The sequence below is a fragment of the Callorhinus ursinus genome, unplaced genomic scaffold (genome assembly GCF_003265705.2).
Source record: "Callorhinus ursinus isolate GAN/ISIS: 27379988/994484 unplaced genomic scaffold, GSC_fseal_2.0 scaffold3, whole genome shotgun sequence".
In the NCBI taxonomy this organism is placed as follows: Eukaryota; Metazoa; Chordata; class Mammalia; order Carnivora; family Otariidae; genus Callorhinus; species Callorhinus ursinus.
In genome coordinates, this window is record NW_027397065.1 from 49,585,767 (window position 1) to 49,603,132 (window position 17,366).

General features: G+C 39.7%; 1 protein-coding gene and 1 long non-coding RNA gene across 2 annotated transcripts in view; one reads left to right on the top strand and one right to left on the bottom strand.

Moving 5' to 3' along the window:
* The window catches only part of LOC141371441 (uncharacterized), a 93,503-nt gene that overhangs the window by 26,997 nt on the left and 49,140 nt on the right, over nt 1-17,366 (bottom strand). The window lies entirely within an intron of this gene.
* NMUR2 (neuromedin U receptor 2) lies at nt 1,778-16,564 on the top strand. Its single transcript, XM_025866637.2, has 4 exons — nt 1,778-2,611; nt 8,722-8,806; nt 11,405-11,530; nt 14,460-16,564. Exons 1-4 carry the CDS (start codon nt 1,886-1,888, stop codon nt 14,729-14,731), a joined length of 1,209 nt encoding a protein of 402 aa, XP_025722422.1. The 5' UTR covers nt 1,778-1,885; the 3' UTR covers nt 14,732-16,564.

Consider the following 17,366-nt stretch of genomic DNA (forward strand, 5'->3'; position numbering starts at 1 on the left):
ACTTTTTATCGCAATGATCAGCAAAGTCCCAGATAGTGACCACTCCACCAGCCTGGATCCTAGAGTGAGTACAGCACGGGACAGACCCTCCAGCTGGCCAATGATAAATCTGTAGTGTGAGAAATAAATCTTTACTGTTTTAAACCACTGAGATATCATTTCTTACAGCAGCATAAACTGCCCCAACTTGACCAACAGATTATTCTTGGACTTGACCTCTTGACCTCTTTAGTCTCAGTTTTACCATTCAATTTAACAAATAAAAGGGAAAAATAATTAACATTCGGTGAGCATCTCTTAAGTATAAGACACTTTAACATCAGTACTCTCATTTAATCTTCTCAACAATCATAAAAGGTACCATCCCTTGCAAAAATATTCCCAAACTCAGATATCTCCCAAACCTACTGCTACCATAGTACTCCAAGCCATAATCCGAGGCATTACTATTTCTTAGAATACTGTATCAGCCTCCTGCCTACATCCTATTAAAACTTTACCCTTCTTAATTCTGCTCAAAACTTTCCAAAGATTTCTCTCTGCAGTCTGCATCAGACTGACACTCTATATCATCCTAGAAAAATTTACATGATCTGGTCCCCACCAGTCACTTCAAGCTAATCACTCATACTCCTCATTAAGTCCACTCATTTAGTCTACTCATTAAGTCCCATCTACATTTGTCTTCTTGATGTTTCTGAAATGCATCAGGCTTGTGACTGCCTCAGGACTTTTGCACTTGCCATTACTTTTGCTGGGAATGCACTTCCCTTAGCTCTTTTATGACTGTCTTTTCATCATTCAGAACTCAGCCCAAATAACGTCTCCTGAGATAAGTTTTTTTTGACTACCCTTGATAAGAGAACACCTCCAGCCTTTTGTTTGTGTAATCCTGTTTCCTTTTTCCTCACAACACAAATTATTATCTTCAATCATATTATTAATTTGCCTGTATATTTTCAGAATTCCCTACTGTAAGAAAAGCTCCATATGACAGAAATGTTGTCTTGCTTGTTCAATGATACTTCTACAAAGCCTAGAACATTGCCCAGTACATGATGAATCCTCAAGAAGCATTTGTTGAATGAAATAGAGTGAATGAATCTACAATTTACAGATAAGGAAATGAGGCTGGCAGAATTTGAGTAACGTTCCCAACGTCTTACGGGATTACTATGGATGTACCCGATTCTAAACCCTACTGCCTTTTGGGACAGGAAAGCACTGCCAAAAGACACTGAAGTGACAGACAACAGGCAGGGCTAGATGATGTGCAAGTGTTCTTACAGGCTTTGGATTCTATTGTGGATGCAATCAAACCAAAAAGGGCACATTGATCATACTTCCCCCAGAAAGCCCTGAATTTCCAACAGAACAAGGTAACTTGAGAAATCTATTGATCTCCCATTTTTGTCACGCTGGGCAGGTGACAAGGATCAATGGAAATGTGTACTCTCCTGCCCAAGACCCTGGAACTTTAATTTGTATTCCACCCGGATTTCCACAACTCTGCAAAATGCACTGCTCAAACAGCGTATTTAAGGTAGGGTATCACCGTTTGTGTCAGCTGTTTTCCCAGCTCCTTCCAATTCAGAGAAATGTCTCCCCCTCCTCTCCAGCTCCCTGCTTCGAAGCCAGCTCTCCCACCCAGCAGTCCTCTTGCTGAGCGTCTGACACACACTCATTGGGCCACAGCCTGTGGAGGGGCGGGGCCTCTAGCTCTTCAAAAGGGATCCGGGTCTGAACAGCCCAACCTTACTGAAGTATTCACACTCTTCCACCCTCTTTCCCCTGAGTCTGTGCTTTCCTGCCTGCTTTCTCTTTCTTTTCTGGCTCAGCCTGGGACACGGGCTCATATCAGAGGAGTCTCAGGTCTTGCATTTTAATGTCAGCGATGGAAAAACACAAGAATGATTCCTGGATCCACCAGCAGGAACTGGAAGATCCATCCGAGAAATACCTGAACAGCACCGAGGACTATCTGGCCTTCCTGTATGGACCTCCCCGCAGCCACTTCTTCTTCCCAGTGACTGCAGTGTATGCACTGATTTTTGTAGTGGGGGTCATTGGCAACTTCCTGGTGTGCCTGGTGATTCTGCGGCACCAGACTATGAAAACACCCACCAACTACTACCTCTTCAGCTTGGCTGTCTCCGACCTCTTGGTCCTGCTCCTTGGGATGCCCCTGGAAGTCTACGAGATGTGGCGCAACTACCCCTTCCTGTTTGGACTCGTGGGCTGCTACTTCAAGACGGCCCTCTTTGAGACGGTGTGCTTTGCCTCCATCCTCAGCGTCACCACGGTGAGCGTGGAGCGCTACGTGGCTATCCTCCACCCCTTCCGCGCCAAGCTGAAGTGCACCCGGCGGCGGGCTCTCAGGATCCTCGGCATCGTCTGGGGCTTCTCTGTTCTCTTCTCTCTGCCTAACACCAGCATTCATGGCATCAAGGTCCACTACTTCCCCAATGGGTCCCTGGTCCCGGGCTCTGCCACCTGTGCGGTCATCAAGCCCATATGGATCTACAATTTCATCATCCAGGTCACTTCCTTCGTCTTCTACATCCTCCCCATGATTGTCATCAGTGTCCTCTACTACCTTATGGGGCTCAAAGTGAGTATCCAAGCTCGCTGGCTTAGGGCAGCATCGCTTCTTTTCTCACTGACTTGAAGTTCAGAGGAAAAACTTAGAAGTGGAGAAATTCAGAATGAAGGAAGTATACAGAAAAACAGAATGAGCTTAGAGGGGAAACAGAAGTTAAAGGAGTAGTCTCAAAATTGGGCAAATACTAACCACAACTATAAACCATTTCCTTTAACTCACCTTCCATTACTCTTCCTCTGTGCCTGTGGCTTTCAAACTTAGGAGTTCTACAGATCACCTAGAAATCTTACTGTGGGTATCAATGTGCAGGCCCCTCCCCCTGGGAAATTCTGATTGCGTAGGTCTGAGGTGGAGCCTTGTTTTGAACAGCACAAGGTGGCCACCCCTGGAGGGACTGTCCCACGTCCTGTTGTCTCCTGCCCCCATCTACTGCCTGCATTGAAATTTTCCTCTGGACCAACTTGGCCAGAGTATAACACAAGCTGTCTCTGCCTATCCTGTACTCCAAGACAGACATACAATCTTAAAGTCACACTGTCCCTTATGGTTACTTTGACCCTTTGGTTGAAATACCAGGCTAAAATGTAAAAATATGGCTTGAGAGGGACCAACCTGGACTTCTCTCGATCAGGTGGAAATTGAAGGGCAAGGACATGACCAGAGCATATGAGACAGAGTAGAAGAGAGTGGAACTGAATGATAGCTGAGATGAATGACAAACTACCACTTAGTTTGCAACATACCTAATAATTAGAGGTGCCTATACTCATGGTGGTAAACTGGTTTTTTCCCCCTTTTTTAGGATCTAAATTAGCTGAGAGAAACTACTTTTGCTGAGGGTAGTAGTGAGCCTATATAATTCCTCTCCTGGTATGTTCTGCATCCAAGTTCATAGAGATGAAATCTAACTGTGACAGCCTTATGCCCATTTAAGAAGGCAGCTTGTGTAGGAAGCAGTCTTGGGACCATTTAGACCCCCAGGTCTAAAGCCCACATAAAATACACTTTTAGGCAAGCCACACAATTCTCTCCTGGAGTTAGTTTTCACATTTATAAAATGCAAAGGTCACATTAGATCATATCTAAGGCTCCTGATAGCTCTAACAGTTTGTGATAACTTAAAAAAAGGAGAAAAGAAATCTGTGAGCAGGAGCAACATGAATTATAAATGAAGGGAAAACAAAGCATACATCACATTCACATCATCTGCTTCCAGACAGCTCTGCCACCACGTATTCTGTGACAATTAATGTACTCCCATCTCAGTGCATCTCTGAGAAAGGGGATGTCAGAAATGAGTGCCCCTCAGTGGTCCTTTTCCATATCTGCTGTGCCCAAGGTGAGCAACAGAGTCCAAGTAGGAAGAACAAGTTCCAAGAACCACAGATGTCTGAACATAGGAGTGAATTTAATCAGGCAGAGAGTTTTACCAAACTCCTCTTGGAGGGCTGGCCCCTCTATACCGAGAGACGCATGTCACCCCCGACTAGCTTGCAGTGTCTTAGGATGCCCTGTGTGTATCACTGGAGGGAAAGACTTCTGCATGATTCCAAATATCATAAGCCCTATGAGAAATCTCACCCCAAACTGACCAATACCATTTTGTCCAACACCAACCAATCATTTGTCTTGGGTTAATTTGGAAGAAGTATTTACCTTTGAGTAGGAAGCACACAACCCCTACCCCCGACCAATTACCTTGTGTTTCACTTTGTTTTATTGTCATGAACCTATGGCCACCTTGTATCAGGACCTAAGTGACAGCTCAGACAAAAGCTTAGAAACTACCTAGTTTGCTTTGTGTGTATAGTGCAACTCATAACATTCCTATTCTCAGGAAGGATGAACTATTACCCAGAGGACACCAGGGAAGGAACTATCTGCTTAGTAAGTCACTGCTAGAGGAATTTAAAGATCTGTAGACTAACAGTCAGAAGAAATAGGCCCTAGTCTATTGGCTTCACGGACTTTGCAAATGCTGTACCTTTTGCTATATCATTGCCTGAAATATTCCTACTGTTGATCATCACAATCCCTTTTGCTTTTTAACTCTAACTTATCCTTTAAATCATACTTCACCCACACTTTCTCAGGGCAGTACTCCCTGACTCTCTAGCTGCACCTGGTCCCTGTGTATGTGGTATGATTCCTGGTGATTTTCCTTCATTGCATTTATTACAATTTATAATCTATACTTGTGGGGTCCTTAATTTATTTCTCTCCAGCTAGACTGTAATCTGAATGAATGAATGAATGAATGAATGAACAAATGAATGAAGTTAAATTATTTTACTCATTGCTGGACTTCAGCTTTTCTACCTTTGAAAGCAAGAGAGTTGGAAACATTATTTTGAAGAGCTTCTTGACCTAGGAGATTTAAAAGAGACTAAGCAAATCTGATGATTATTAAGTTATTGACTCCCTTGGCAAATCTAAAGTTATGATTGACTTTGGCACTCACTGCCTTCAGAAGGCAAAAAAAACCCTAAGACTGATGAAATCCCAGGACCAAGGAAGGAGGGGAGCCCATATGTGTGCTCAAAGCTGAGTATTCAGGGCTGCTTCATCATTTCAGCACACGAGTATCCACTAAGCTGCTCTCCAAGGTTAGAACATGTTAGAGAGGGAAAATAGACAACCCCGGGGCAAGTTTCTTTCTCTCTGAGAGGAAGTTCTTTTGGAGCTCTCACCTACTACTTGTAATTCTGCATGCAGCATTAACACTTGAATCGAAGAAGATGGATTATGAATTGTAGCAGAATCCAGCCATGCCAGAGTTGCACTAATTTTTTTCAAATAAACAGATTTTGTTCAGATTGTAGAAATATTTACACAAAAGCTAGGATTATATTTTGCTATTCTGAAGCTTAGTCTCCACACACTAAACATCTGCTGGAATTATTATAATCATATAAACAACTGATCAGCATAATATATCAACCGGAGTCAGCCCCATTGACCTCCCCCCTCACCTTTTATCACCTATACACAGCTAAGGAGAGTGGGGTAGGAAGGTCTCTGAGCTTCCTATACAGTAACCACAATTTTTCACTCCTTTTGTACCTTCACTTCTAAAATAAAAGTTCAGAAGTGGATAGCATACTTAATGGTTGAGTATCTACTTTGCTAAACATCTGAAGGGAAATAAAAGTATCCAAACATAAAGCAGTATTTAATATTGGCTAGACAAATTGTTTGGATTCTATTCTACTAGATCACCTCCTTCAAATTCTGCTGAAATCATGTATACAATGCATAAATATTCAGTTTTTCACTCTCCCTCTCTTTGGCTAGTTGTATCACTAAAACCTACAGAAGCTGAAAAGTAAGCAATGATTAATACATTTATAATTTTCTTTTCATTGCAAACTACACTGTACAGAAAGCCTGTTCATGAAAGAACTGTATGGACTGTTTGCTTTATGTTTGATTTAAGGAAATTGTTCCTTGAAGTAGAGAAATTACCAAAGAAAACTGTCAAACCCACCCACAGAAGGGACTAAGAGATCCCAATAGTTTTTCATTTTTCTTAATTATGGACTGAAATCAAATACTGGGATAACTATCTTGTAACAATGACAAATTTTTAAAAATGGTCTGAAACAATTAGAACCTTTAGTAGATTTAATTGATGATGATTTAGTAAGATTTGCAGTTTACCTTAAACATAAAGGTTTTTTGTTTTGTTTTTTTGTGTCTGCATCTGGCTGCTTCTTTGTCTCAACACAAGTGCTGCTTATGGGTGAGCAGTACCATGAGAAAGAGAATTTCTGAAAGGGACTCAGTAATCCACATGAGTGGGCCCACAGATATAAATAAATAACACTGTTTCCTCAAAATTCAGTTTTTATGATGTCTTTCGAATAAAAGGACAATAATCAGAATGACCATAGTTATATATAACTTACTGAGTATCACGTGCCAAGCACTGAGATGAATGCTCCACCTGAATTATTTTGTTTTACATTATGTTTATAACCTCTTATCTTCAGTTTCATCCCATCTATTCCTAATAACTGCACAGTATTTTCCCTTCTTTCTTTCCAAGTTCTAGGTGACCTCTGAAGAGTCAAATCTCACAGGAACTTTAATCCCTCACTTCGTGAAGACACAGGTATATGTAGAGAGCACCAGTATATTCAGAGACAGATGGTCAGGTTTGTTAATCATTCAAGTGGATGTGTCAGGACTGGTGTGGTCCCAAGAGCTACCTGATTTCTAGGAGCTAACATGTTTGTTAGAGAGACAAGATATTCCTTTGTTGAACTTTGGCGCAAGTTTTAATGACCCTCCCGTCCAAGTCTTATTTAATTTTAAATACCTTCTCTAAAGTGTTCTGTAAAAATGCCATCCAGCCCAGGAAGCTCCCTGATTCTTAAAGCAGTTTGCTCCACTGTTGCACATAACCACAGCAATCTCTTTTTTATCTTGAATTGGAATACATCTTCCATATATCTACCCAATACTATATAGAGTAAGTTGAACTTTCTTTCCACCTGATGTCCTTGATCAGTGTGTCAGAAGTTTCTACAGTGCTAACGAAGGAACCCCAACTCCATCTGGCAAAATATGATGGGAAGTAGAGACCTGAGAAGTCAAGAGGTAGAGCTGGCTCTTGATGAAGTTTAATCCCATAAAACACACAACGTTCTCAAAGACCTAGCTTTATTTCTGTTTCTCTGCTCTTCTTTCTATACTGTTGATTTTAACCTCAAGATCCTCACAGAAGGCCATTGGTGGCTCCAAGCACTTTCCTCATGGTGGGAAAAAAAATAGCTCTTGTATTCCAGAACTCACATGCAGAGAACAAGAAGGCTCTCAGTGAAAGAGAAATAAAACTTCCATTCCTAGAAGTACAAGCAAGTATCTGAAATCGCTTTGATCCCAATTATGCAGTCACTGTGACTGATGGATCATAGCTGCATTGATCATGTTCCGAACCTGGAGCTGGAGATGGGATCATTCCCATCCAGATTAATGACTAACAATGCAGAAGGACTAAATTCCCTAAAGCAAAATCAGGGTACCACTGGTAGGAGAAGGGAATCAATGCTAGAGAATTAATCACAAATACATACCGTACTGTCTTCTAGATGCTTGATGGTAGTTTATCATGAGTCCTTAAAAGCTTTCTTCATCTGGTTGTATATCCCCCCAAACTAAAAATATGTCAATTAAAGAGAAGAAAATTCTACAGCTAGGTGAATGATGCAATCTTCGGTGCTATGGGAGTTCAGAGGAAGGAGAAGAAAATGGGCTACAGTGGCCACCAGTCTTCTAGAGTAGATGGGACTTGAACAGGGTAGGGAAAACTGCATGCACATGTAGTGTTAATATTTGATATTCTTAGATACTTCTTCATGGATCACCACATCTTGCAACAGGATGAATATATTTTAACACCTAAACTCAGAAACATAGGCACTCTTATCAGTAATATTAGTAACACAGATTTTCCCAAATTGTGCTCCTCAAGATATACTAGAGATTCCACTGAAAAGGGTTGGGTCAGAGGGGATATTGTTGAGTCAAAGAAGCACTATCTCCCTTGAGGCTGAGATGGGAGATGTGGGGTATGGAAGGTGGGGATGGGGTAAGGATGATACACAGAACCCCAAGAAGATGTTCATAATGTCTGTCAAGCACATTAAAGGCCTGAGAAGACCCACAATAAAGACTATAAACTTTATTAAGCAGAAACAATATCCATTTTGTTTTCTAGTGCCTACCTACCCTATAGCAGAGGGATTCTCTTCTAATAATTATTGAATGAATGAATAAATGAATGAATGAGTGAAAAAGCCTACCTAACATTTTTTACTTTAGATTTCACACTTTTCATGGAATATCTATTAATATACTGCATAACTAGGGTTCTATAGAATAGCATATGATACATGGTAGCTTTGCAATGTAGCCACAACCATCAATCCAGTTGAGTTAGGTGACTTGGATCCAACTTCACCTCCAATTCATTGTTAAACATTTGACAAATTCTTATGTTTCTTTAACTCCCATATTTTTGTCTGCAAAATGAGTGTTAGAGTTAGGCTTCTGGGATCTTGACGGAAGGAAACAATGTTTCCCTCCCTTAGTATCTTTTTCCACTTCCCTTGCAGCTAAAGAAAGACCAACTCCTTGGGACGGAGGAAGTGACTGCAAATATTCAAAGACCAGCCAGAAAATCAGTCACCAAAATGCTGTGTAAGTCCTCCACTTTGTTCGGGTTTGTTTAAAGGAGTTGCATTTAGTACTGAGAAAGTGCTGCTGGGATCAGAATCAAAATTCTCCTGAAACATATCATCAAAACCTTGTTTTTTCCCAAGCTCCTAGGATCTGTTTTGTTTCTATTTTAGTTTTCAACCCTCAAACAATGCACTAAATTGCATCCTTGTAATACACTCTGTGTGGTATTCCATAAATCTCACTCTATATATCTCACTCTCTGAGATTTTGAGCATTACTTTTCCTCTCTAAAATGAGCAGGTGAGGGGTACGTGGGTGGCTCAGTTGGTTTAGTGTCTGACTCTTGGTTTCAGCTCAGGTCATGAGATGGAGCTCCAAGTCCACTTCGTGCTCAGCAAGGGGTCTGCTTAAGATTCTCTTCCCTCTCCCCCTGCTCCTCCCCCGCCTCTCTCTCTAAAATAAATAAATAAATCTTAAAAAATAAAACAAAATAAAATGAGCAGGTGACTTTTAACCTATTTTGAGTTATAAGTTTTTTTAAAAAATATGATGAAAGCTGTGGACTCTACACTCAAAATGTACAAATATACCTACACAAAACATTTTATAATCCATTTCAGGGGATCATGCACTTCCTGACAACCATCCTTGGACTCCCTGGGATCTTTTAATTCCAGATTAAGAACACCTGGCCAAGAGTAAACAGTTATCCCGCCTATAATATTGTATCATTTTATATAAAAAAGTACACTCTTTTGCATAGATAAGATATTTTAAAAATCCAGGCACTGATCTACACTCTCCCAAGAGAATGTTATAAAAATATATGATCCTACACTAGGGTATGAGAGATATTGATGAGAAAGGAGATTTATAATAAACTTCCCAAGTCAAAACCTAAGGTTTGGAAGAAACAAATCCTTCAGGCTAATACGCATATAAAGCACTACAACTGTGCCGTGTTTATGAACAAAAAAACTGTGAAGTCCCTAAAATTTGTCTAATACTCATCTTCTTGGAAATTGTTTAGCTTCTGTTGGCATCTGACTTTCCCTATTAAGAAATCCCATGTCTTCCTTATCTCCCTCCTCCCTTTTTCCTTGATCATCATCTGCTCTAAAAAGAGTGCACTCACATTAAAGTCACAGTGATAAAATATACAATAAAGTATTTGTCTTTGGGGGGTAGAGTTCAATTTTAACAGTAACTACATTTTTTTAAAGATTTATTTATGAGAGAGAGAGAGAAAGCACTCGGGGGGGGGGGAGTGGCAGAGACAGAGAAAGAATCCAGAGCAGACTCCCCGCTGAGCGATGAGGGGCTCGACCTCCTGACCCTGAGATCATGACCTGAGTTAAAATCAAGAGTTGGACACTTGACCTACTGAGCCCACCCAGGCAGCCCAACACTAACTAAATTTTTAACTTAAGGGAATAGTAGGCAATAGTGAGCAGATTAGGGACTTTTCTTTGGGGGGTAAACTCAGAAGAATCTTTCAGATATTCTTGCAACTATACCACACAGGCAGACCATTTACTCTGAATATGTTTACTGCTAACAGGAACTATATGTACCATTTACTCTGGAAACTTCAAATGTGCTCACAAGTTCAGAGAATTGTAAAATAAACACCCATCACCCAGCTTCAAACATTATCAACTCATAGCTAATCTTGTTTCATCTATATTCCTATCTCTCCCTTAGCCCCTACAAGATTGTTCTGAGGCAAATCTCAAGCATCATGTCTTGGGAAATAAAAGTATTTTATAACTTCAGAAGAGAAAGAATATATTTACATATTTATATTGGTGAAGATTGAATGCCCTGAAGAGAAACTACGGTAGCATTAATCTCTGTCTTGGGAGCTGAAAAAACAAAACAAAACAAAACAAACAAACAAACAAAAATTTGGGCAATAGTATATTTCTATGAATCTATAATTATTTCAAAATAAAAATAAAAAGTAATTGGAAGGAAATCTGTAATCTAGAAAGTTATAATATAATAGACACATCCCCATCCCAATCAAAAGATGCTCGTAAAGCAATATTATGCTCATGATTCTTCTCTTTCTTTATGTCCCTCCCACCCCTTACAGAATGACTGAATTCACAGAACTTTCTAATTATTTCTAGAGTAACAAGATAAATTCATACAACATTTATACTTCATCCTACATTAATAGTTTGTTATCAATCTATGACTTTAAAAAATACCAATTGCTTGAACCCAATCACTTTATTTCTATAACCAGTTTATGTGGTTCCAACAATCTTCTTGCAACATATTTTCCACAATAGAATGTTTTCAGAATTTTGAATAAAGTCAATACTATTTTAAGTGTTCCGAAGTAAACTTAAATTATACAAGAAATCTTGTACAAGTGTATGGAAAACTGATCCTAAATCCTATACAATTCATTCTCATGTGTAAATATTCTATGTAAAGGCTCATTACGATCTAGATGGTCCATTACAATGATAGCTTAAGAAAGATGGGGGGGGAGGAATGTTAGAAGGAATGGATGGACTCAGAGTGGGCATTGCATACCCAGAGTGGGCAAAGCATACATTCCTTTGACTGTCTTTTGCTCTCTCATTCATCATCCTTTTCCAGTTGTCTTGGTCTTGGTGTTTGCTCTCTGTTGGGCCCCATTCCACATTGATCGGCTCTTCTTCAGCTTTGTGGAGGAATGGACTGAATCCCTGGCTGCTGAGTTCAATCTCATCCATGTGGTGTCAGGTAATATCTTGGCTGGTTTCGTTGCATCACATGTGTTCAGGTAATTGCAGCTGCATCATCTTGCATAGAGCAATAGGTTCTATTTGATATACTATGATTATGGGGACCCACCACATAATAAAGAACACATTTGATTTTTATTTTATTCATATATCAATTAGGTATGTTAGGGGTCCAAAAGAAATCCAAAGATCTGATACCAGATCAGCGTTTTAGATGCTACTTTATTGAAGACCTCAACTCTAAGTATGATGATTACAGCTGGAAAGTGGTCTAAGAGGTGATTCCTTTGTTTTACTTCCAATGACCACATGATTGAATTGGTTCTTATTAATTAAACATGGATGTTTAATCCCTGAAATCTCATTATCTTCGGCAAGTGTTAGATCCTCATGAAAGCCTTCTTTTTAAGCTACTTTAATGCTGCTTGTGAAGGAAACCATGGAATTTGGTGGAAAGAGTGGTAGAAAGGTCATTAAATCAGAGGACCTGGATTTGCATCTCACTCCCATCATTAATATTTAGAGTGATCTGAAGAATGGGGCCTCCTTCATGTCAAAGTTTCCTCAACTGTAAAATGGCAATAATGCCTGCTCTATACAACCCATAGGCTGATGGTAAGAAGTAAATGAAATAATAGCTTTTTAAGCTGCACAATACTACATATCTTTCTGTAATCATCACAACAAGTAGATGTTATCATCACCATTTTACAGCTGAAAGAACAGTTCCACAAAAAAGAACTCACCTGCCCAAAGTCATTTGGCTGGCAAATGGTAAAAACAGCATTCCAACCCAAGTCACCCAACTTCAGGTTCAGGGTTTTTTACTCCAAAGAGGAACAAAGAATGGTCACCCATGTCCTTCCTTCTCAGCTAGTGTGACTGTTAGACTTAGGTGCAGACCACCTTGTCCCTCCACTTCGGTGAGTCACTGGCTGGTTCTACAGGCTCTTTGGATTATCAGAGACATCACCAGAGAAGAAAGAGAAGAGCAACTTGTGCATGGGAAGCTCGACATGTGCATAAAGCAAAGACCACAGTGTTCATAGGAGTATTGAATGCCATGTATATTACCTGTTTTCAATCACCCTCTCTTTTGTACTCAGCAGGGTTTGTGAACAGTTTATACCTGGACATTAGTAATTTCCTCCATGTTAAATTAATTATGAATTCTGGGTGAAATCTCAAAAATATTTATAGCTCTTAGTTTATCTTTGTGGTTAAGCTGAGAAAAACGGAAGTGATAAAATAAATTGGAGAACAGCACGAGATCACATGAGACTTGACTAGTTGACTCTACATCTCCAGATGCATCAAGACAACCATTTTAAGATTTCCAAATTACAGCATTTATATTAACATTTTCCTGTTAAAATATCATCTTTCTCTTCCCTACACTGTCAACCAGCTGAAATCTACACCTCTTAAATGCTACCAAAAAAATGCCTCCAACTTGCCTTTTGATCAAGTTATGTATTTCCATTCATAAACCATGCATTTGTCAAATTGCTTAATTAGAGAGTTCTGCGGATTCTGCATTATTCCTGCATAATATAACTATTCCTGTCTGCACATTTGCACAGGCTATGCCTTCTACCTGCAGTGCTCTCTCCTCTCTTCCCCAACTATCTCCTGCCTGCTTCAGGGGCTGGTCAGTGTTCAATTACTAGCCACCATTAAATCATTCATGATCATTATATTCTTGTGTTTATGCTACATGTGAATTTCCACAGGATGACTGTTAGTATCACATATTTTGCTCTTAACAGGTATTGTTCTTTTGTCAACTGCTAAAGTTAGGCATAGATTATTTCTCTGTAATACTGTTCCCTGTCCTTAGAGAACAAAGTCTAAATCTACTACCTACCAATGTGCCTCAAAGTTTCTGGCACTAAATAAGAATTTATTGAATGAATTAACAGTCCACAGAAATATTCTTCTTCTGTATTCCTCCCTGCCCAGTTCTGCGCATAGGGCATATGCCACTCTGTATGTCCTGAACTATGGAAAAGAGGACAACCATGAATATGTTATTGACAGTACCTATCGCTTATTTTATATTCTTAGCCATTCTCAGTCCCTCTGTGGATAGCATCTCAACTTTATCCTCACAGTAATCCAGGGAGGTGGGTTAGGCTGGTTTTCCCACTCCCATTTTGCAGAGAAAAGAAGTGTAGTGCCAGATCCATCTAAGGTCACAGAACAAGCAAGGGCCGAGATCATAAACAAAGTCCTCCGATTCTCAACCTTAGGCCCATCTTGGGCCTTGGGGAAATAAAATAGGACATAGTAATAAGAGAAGTGTGTATACCAAAGAGGAAAATGGCAGTGTGCAAGGCATTCGGTGGAGAAAACAAATGGCAAAATACAGTTATTTAATAAAGTTGGAAGGTGGGAAGAGCCATCAAGGGGAAAGGCTAGGTAGGAAAGGGGCATTGGGGAATATTTTTTTGAAGAGATAGTTAGCATCATAAGAAATATCAGCAGGGACTATGCCTTAACTGATTTACCATTCCTCTATTACTTGCAGTTTCAAATTATAAGTTTAAGCAAAGCTCCAATGAGATAAAAACATCTCTCTTTCCTCTGATACTTAAAGCATCTCTTATTAGTACTATGAGAGCATGTTCTTTAATTAAACAAGTGGGGATCAAAGGAAATTGCCAAGCATCTCAGAGAGATCCCATGCCAGCCTAAATTTTTTGCAAGACTCTTTAATCTTTCTGTGTTTGATTCCTAAATACACAGGTGGTAGATCCGTTCAGAGCATTTTGTATTCTCAATTAGAGTCTTTTATATATTATTACTTCCAAAAGAGGCAGTCGCAGGGATTCGAGGTCTTTGTTAAATATTTATGCTTCTCTCTATCATGCCTCTCATTCAATTTCTCCTCAGTGTGTCTCTTTTTTTAATCTCCTGTGTTCCAGGTGTCTTCTTCTACCTGAGCTCAGCCGTCAACCCCATTATCTATAACCTACTCTCTCGCCGCTTCCGGGCAGCATTCTGGAATGTGATCTCTCCTAGCAAACAGGGGCACTCCCAGCACCACCCACAGGGGCCACCTGCCCAGCGGAACATCTTCCTGACAGAATGTCACCTTGTGGACCTGACTGAAGATGCAGGTCCCCAGTTTCCTTGTCGGTTGTCTATCCGCAGCTCTCACCTGCCCACAACCCTCTGTGCTGGACAGGCACCATAAAAGGAATGCTCAGAGTTGACATTCCTTTATGCTGCCTTACTGTAGGGAAGGACACCCATAATTTATGGCTTCTGATATGAGAGTAGGGATGTGGAATGAGTCTTAGAACGTATATACCCATTTCTAATGTGTGTGGGTTTTCTTTGTTAAACAAATTGCTACTAAAACTGGATCTAAAACCCAGAACCTCATGATTTTTATTTACCTTTCCATTATCCTAACTGCCTCATGCCCCTTCACTAGTTCATGGAAAGAAAAATAAAAATCATGACCAGTAAAGTACAATACCTTCATGACCAGTAAAGTACAATCAATACCTATACCTTGAGTAATTTTCACTTTGGGAAATAATTTGTCCTGAGTCATCCACACTCTGAGGTAGGCTGTAACTCTCACAACCGATGGCCCCTGTGTGACATAAAAGGGAGACATGTAGATGCTATGCTACTTTACATGATTTGAGGGATCCATGTCAATGTCCTTCTGCAGCAAAGTATTTATCCTACTGCCTCATATTTTGTCATTATAATGTGATTCATTAGGGTTTTGAAACCTATTACTCAAAGAGTCCTCCTGATAATATGGGGATGCTTCTTAGAACTATTATTCCCGCCTTCCTGATCCCCAACTCATTCTCAGTCATTCTTCACCAGAATGGGATCAGATCCAAGTTCTACTTAGAGAAGAATGGAAAGTGGGAGAAGTCTATGGTAGAGGGTCAAAAGAGGCATAAAATATTCCAAACACAAACTTAGCTGTTTTCATAGTTTGCTCTATACATAGATTTCTAAAGTCTTACTCCATAAACAGATAGACCATAAACATGGTCTACTATCTTGGGAAAAAACCCAAGTCAAATAGTAACTACTGGTCTCAAACCCATGACTTTTACTTACTAAATCTTTCATTAACTATATAACAGTCTTCACACATATGAGAAAAATCAACTTTCCAGACTCATCTTCTATTATGTCATCACATGTAATGTAATGTATATTCTATTCAAAATGGATTACTTGCTCTTCTAATGGAAACATGCTCCAGCTGTCCCAGCTGCACATATTTACTTAGAAAATGCCCTCTTTATCTCCAGGCTCCATCTGTTGTTCTCCTACCCATCCTTCAATGTCCATCTCGGTGTGGTACCTCCATAAAACCCTGCTTGATTTATTCAAATAGATGTGGTATCTGACCTCTCTGTCAGTCTCTCTCTTAAGTTTCTTCCTCACTCTGCTTTGTAGTTCAGGGATTTATATTCTTGTTTTGTCAGAATGTAAATTTGTCAAAGGCAAGAAGTATCTTGTGTTCATTCTTGCTATTGCTGGAATCCTGGCAATATATCTGTCACAATGGTTGATGTTCAATAAATATGTGGTGAGTGAGTTGACTTCACATTCCAATGTGCTGAGCCAAAGAACAGCTCCAAATGGAACATTAAGAGCCAAAAGACTAAGATTCTGTTTCTGATGGGGATATCTGACCTTCAGTTGGCCATTTAACCAGTTGTGATTATAAGAGCATGTCTGCAGTGCCTGCAGTACAAGAAGGCTCTTCCCTATCCCAGATTCTTACTGATGCTAAAACATACAAGTTCCAGCTTTTAGTCTCTGAATTTTTCCTAAATTGAATGAACCATCCTATTGTTAATGGGGGTACTGGTCCCTGACATCATTATTTCCTAACTGAACAATCGTCTTCAAAGTGATTCAATATATATATTTTTAAATCTCTTTGCTAATTATAAGCCAACCTGAATGAATCAGAATCCTCCAGTGATGGTTTCTGTTGATGAGCAGAATCCTTGGGTCATTTGAGGATTAGGTTGAAAAGACTCAGCAGGGGCGCGTGGGTGGCTCAGTCATTAAGCATCTGCCTTCAGCTCAGGTCATGATCCCAGGGTCCTGGGATCGGGCCCCACATCGGGCTCCCTGCTCAGTGGGAAGCCTGCTTCTCCCTCTCCCACTCCCCCTGATTGTGTTCCCTCTCTTGCTGTGTCTCTCTCTGTCAAATAAATAAATAAAATCTTAAAAAAAAAAAAGAAAAGAAAAGACTCAGCAAAACAAAACCTCAGAAATGGAGGAGAAATGAATTTCCTTCTCACCTTTTAGAGGCATTCTCGAATGAAGATCTATTAAGGTCATCAGCCTTAACATCAACTCCTAGTGACCAGAACTAAATATGCTGCTGTTGTAGGTGGATGGATAGGAAAAGAAACAACACTAAAATTGAAGCCAGTAATTTTGCTGCTTGATTATAACTTTGATCTCTTTGTTTTCTCCTTATTTACCTTTTTTCTCTTCAAAATATATAAAAATTATCATTTACACATTAATGATTTCTTTCAACAAATCACTTAGTACCCATTAGGTGATGTGCATTATGCCAGGTTATGAATTTTCTGGCCTTGAGAGTTTACATCTAATAGAAGAAATGATTTGTGTGTGTGTGTGTGTGTGTGAAGTGTGCTACAAAATAAAAATACAAGTGCTATAGGACTATATAAAAATGGTGTTTGGTCAAATCAGGGGCAATAGACTTAATTAAGCCTAGCATTTAAGAAGGGGAAAAAAAAGAGTGAGTGTTGAGATCGGGTCTATATACATATCCATACACACACACACATATATATATATAT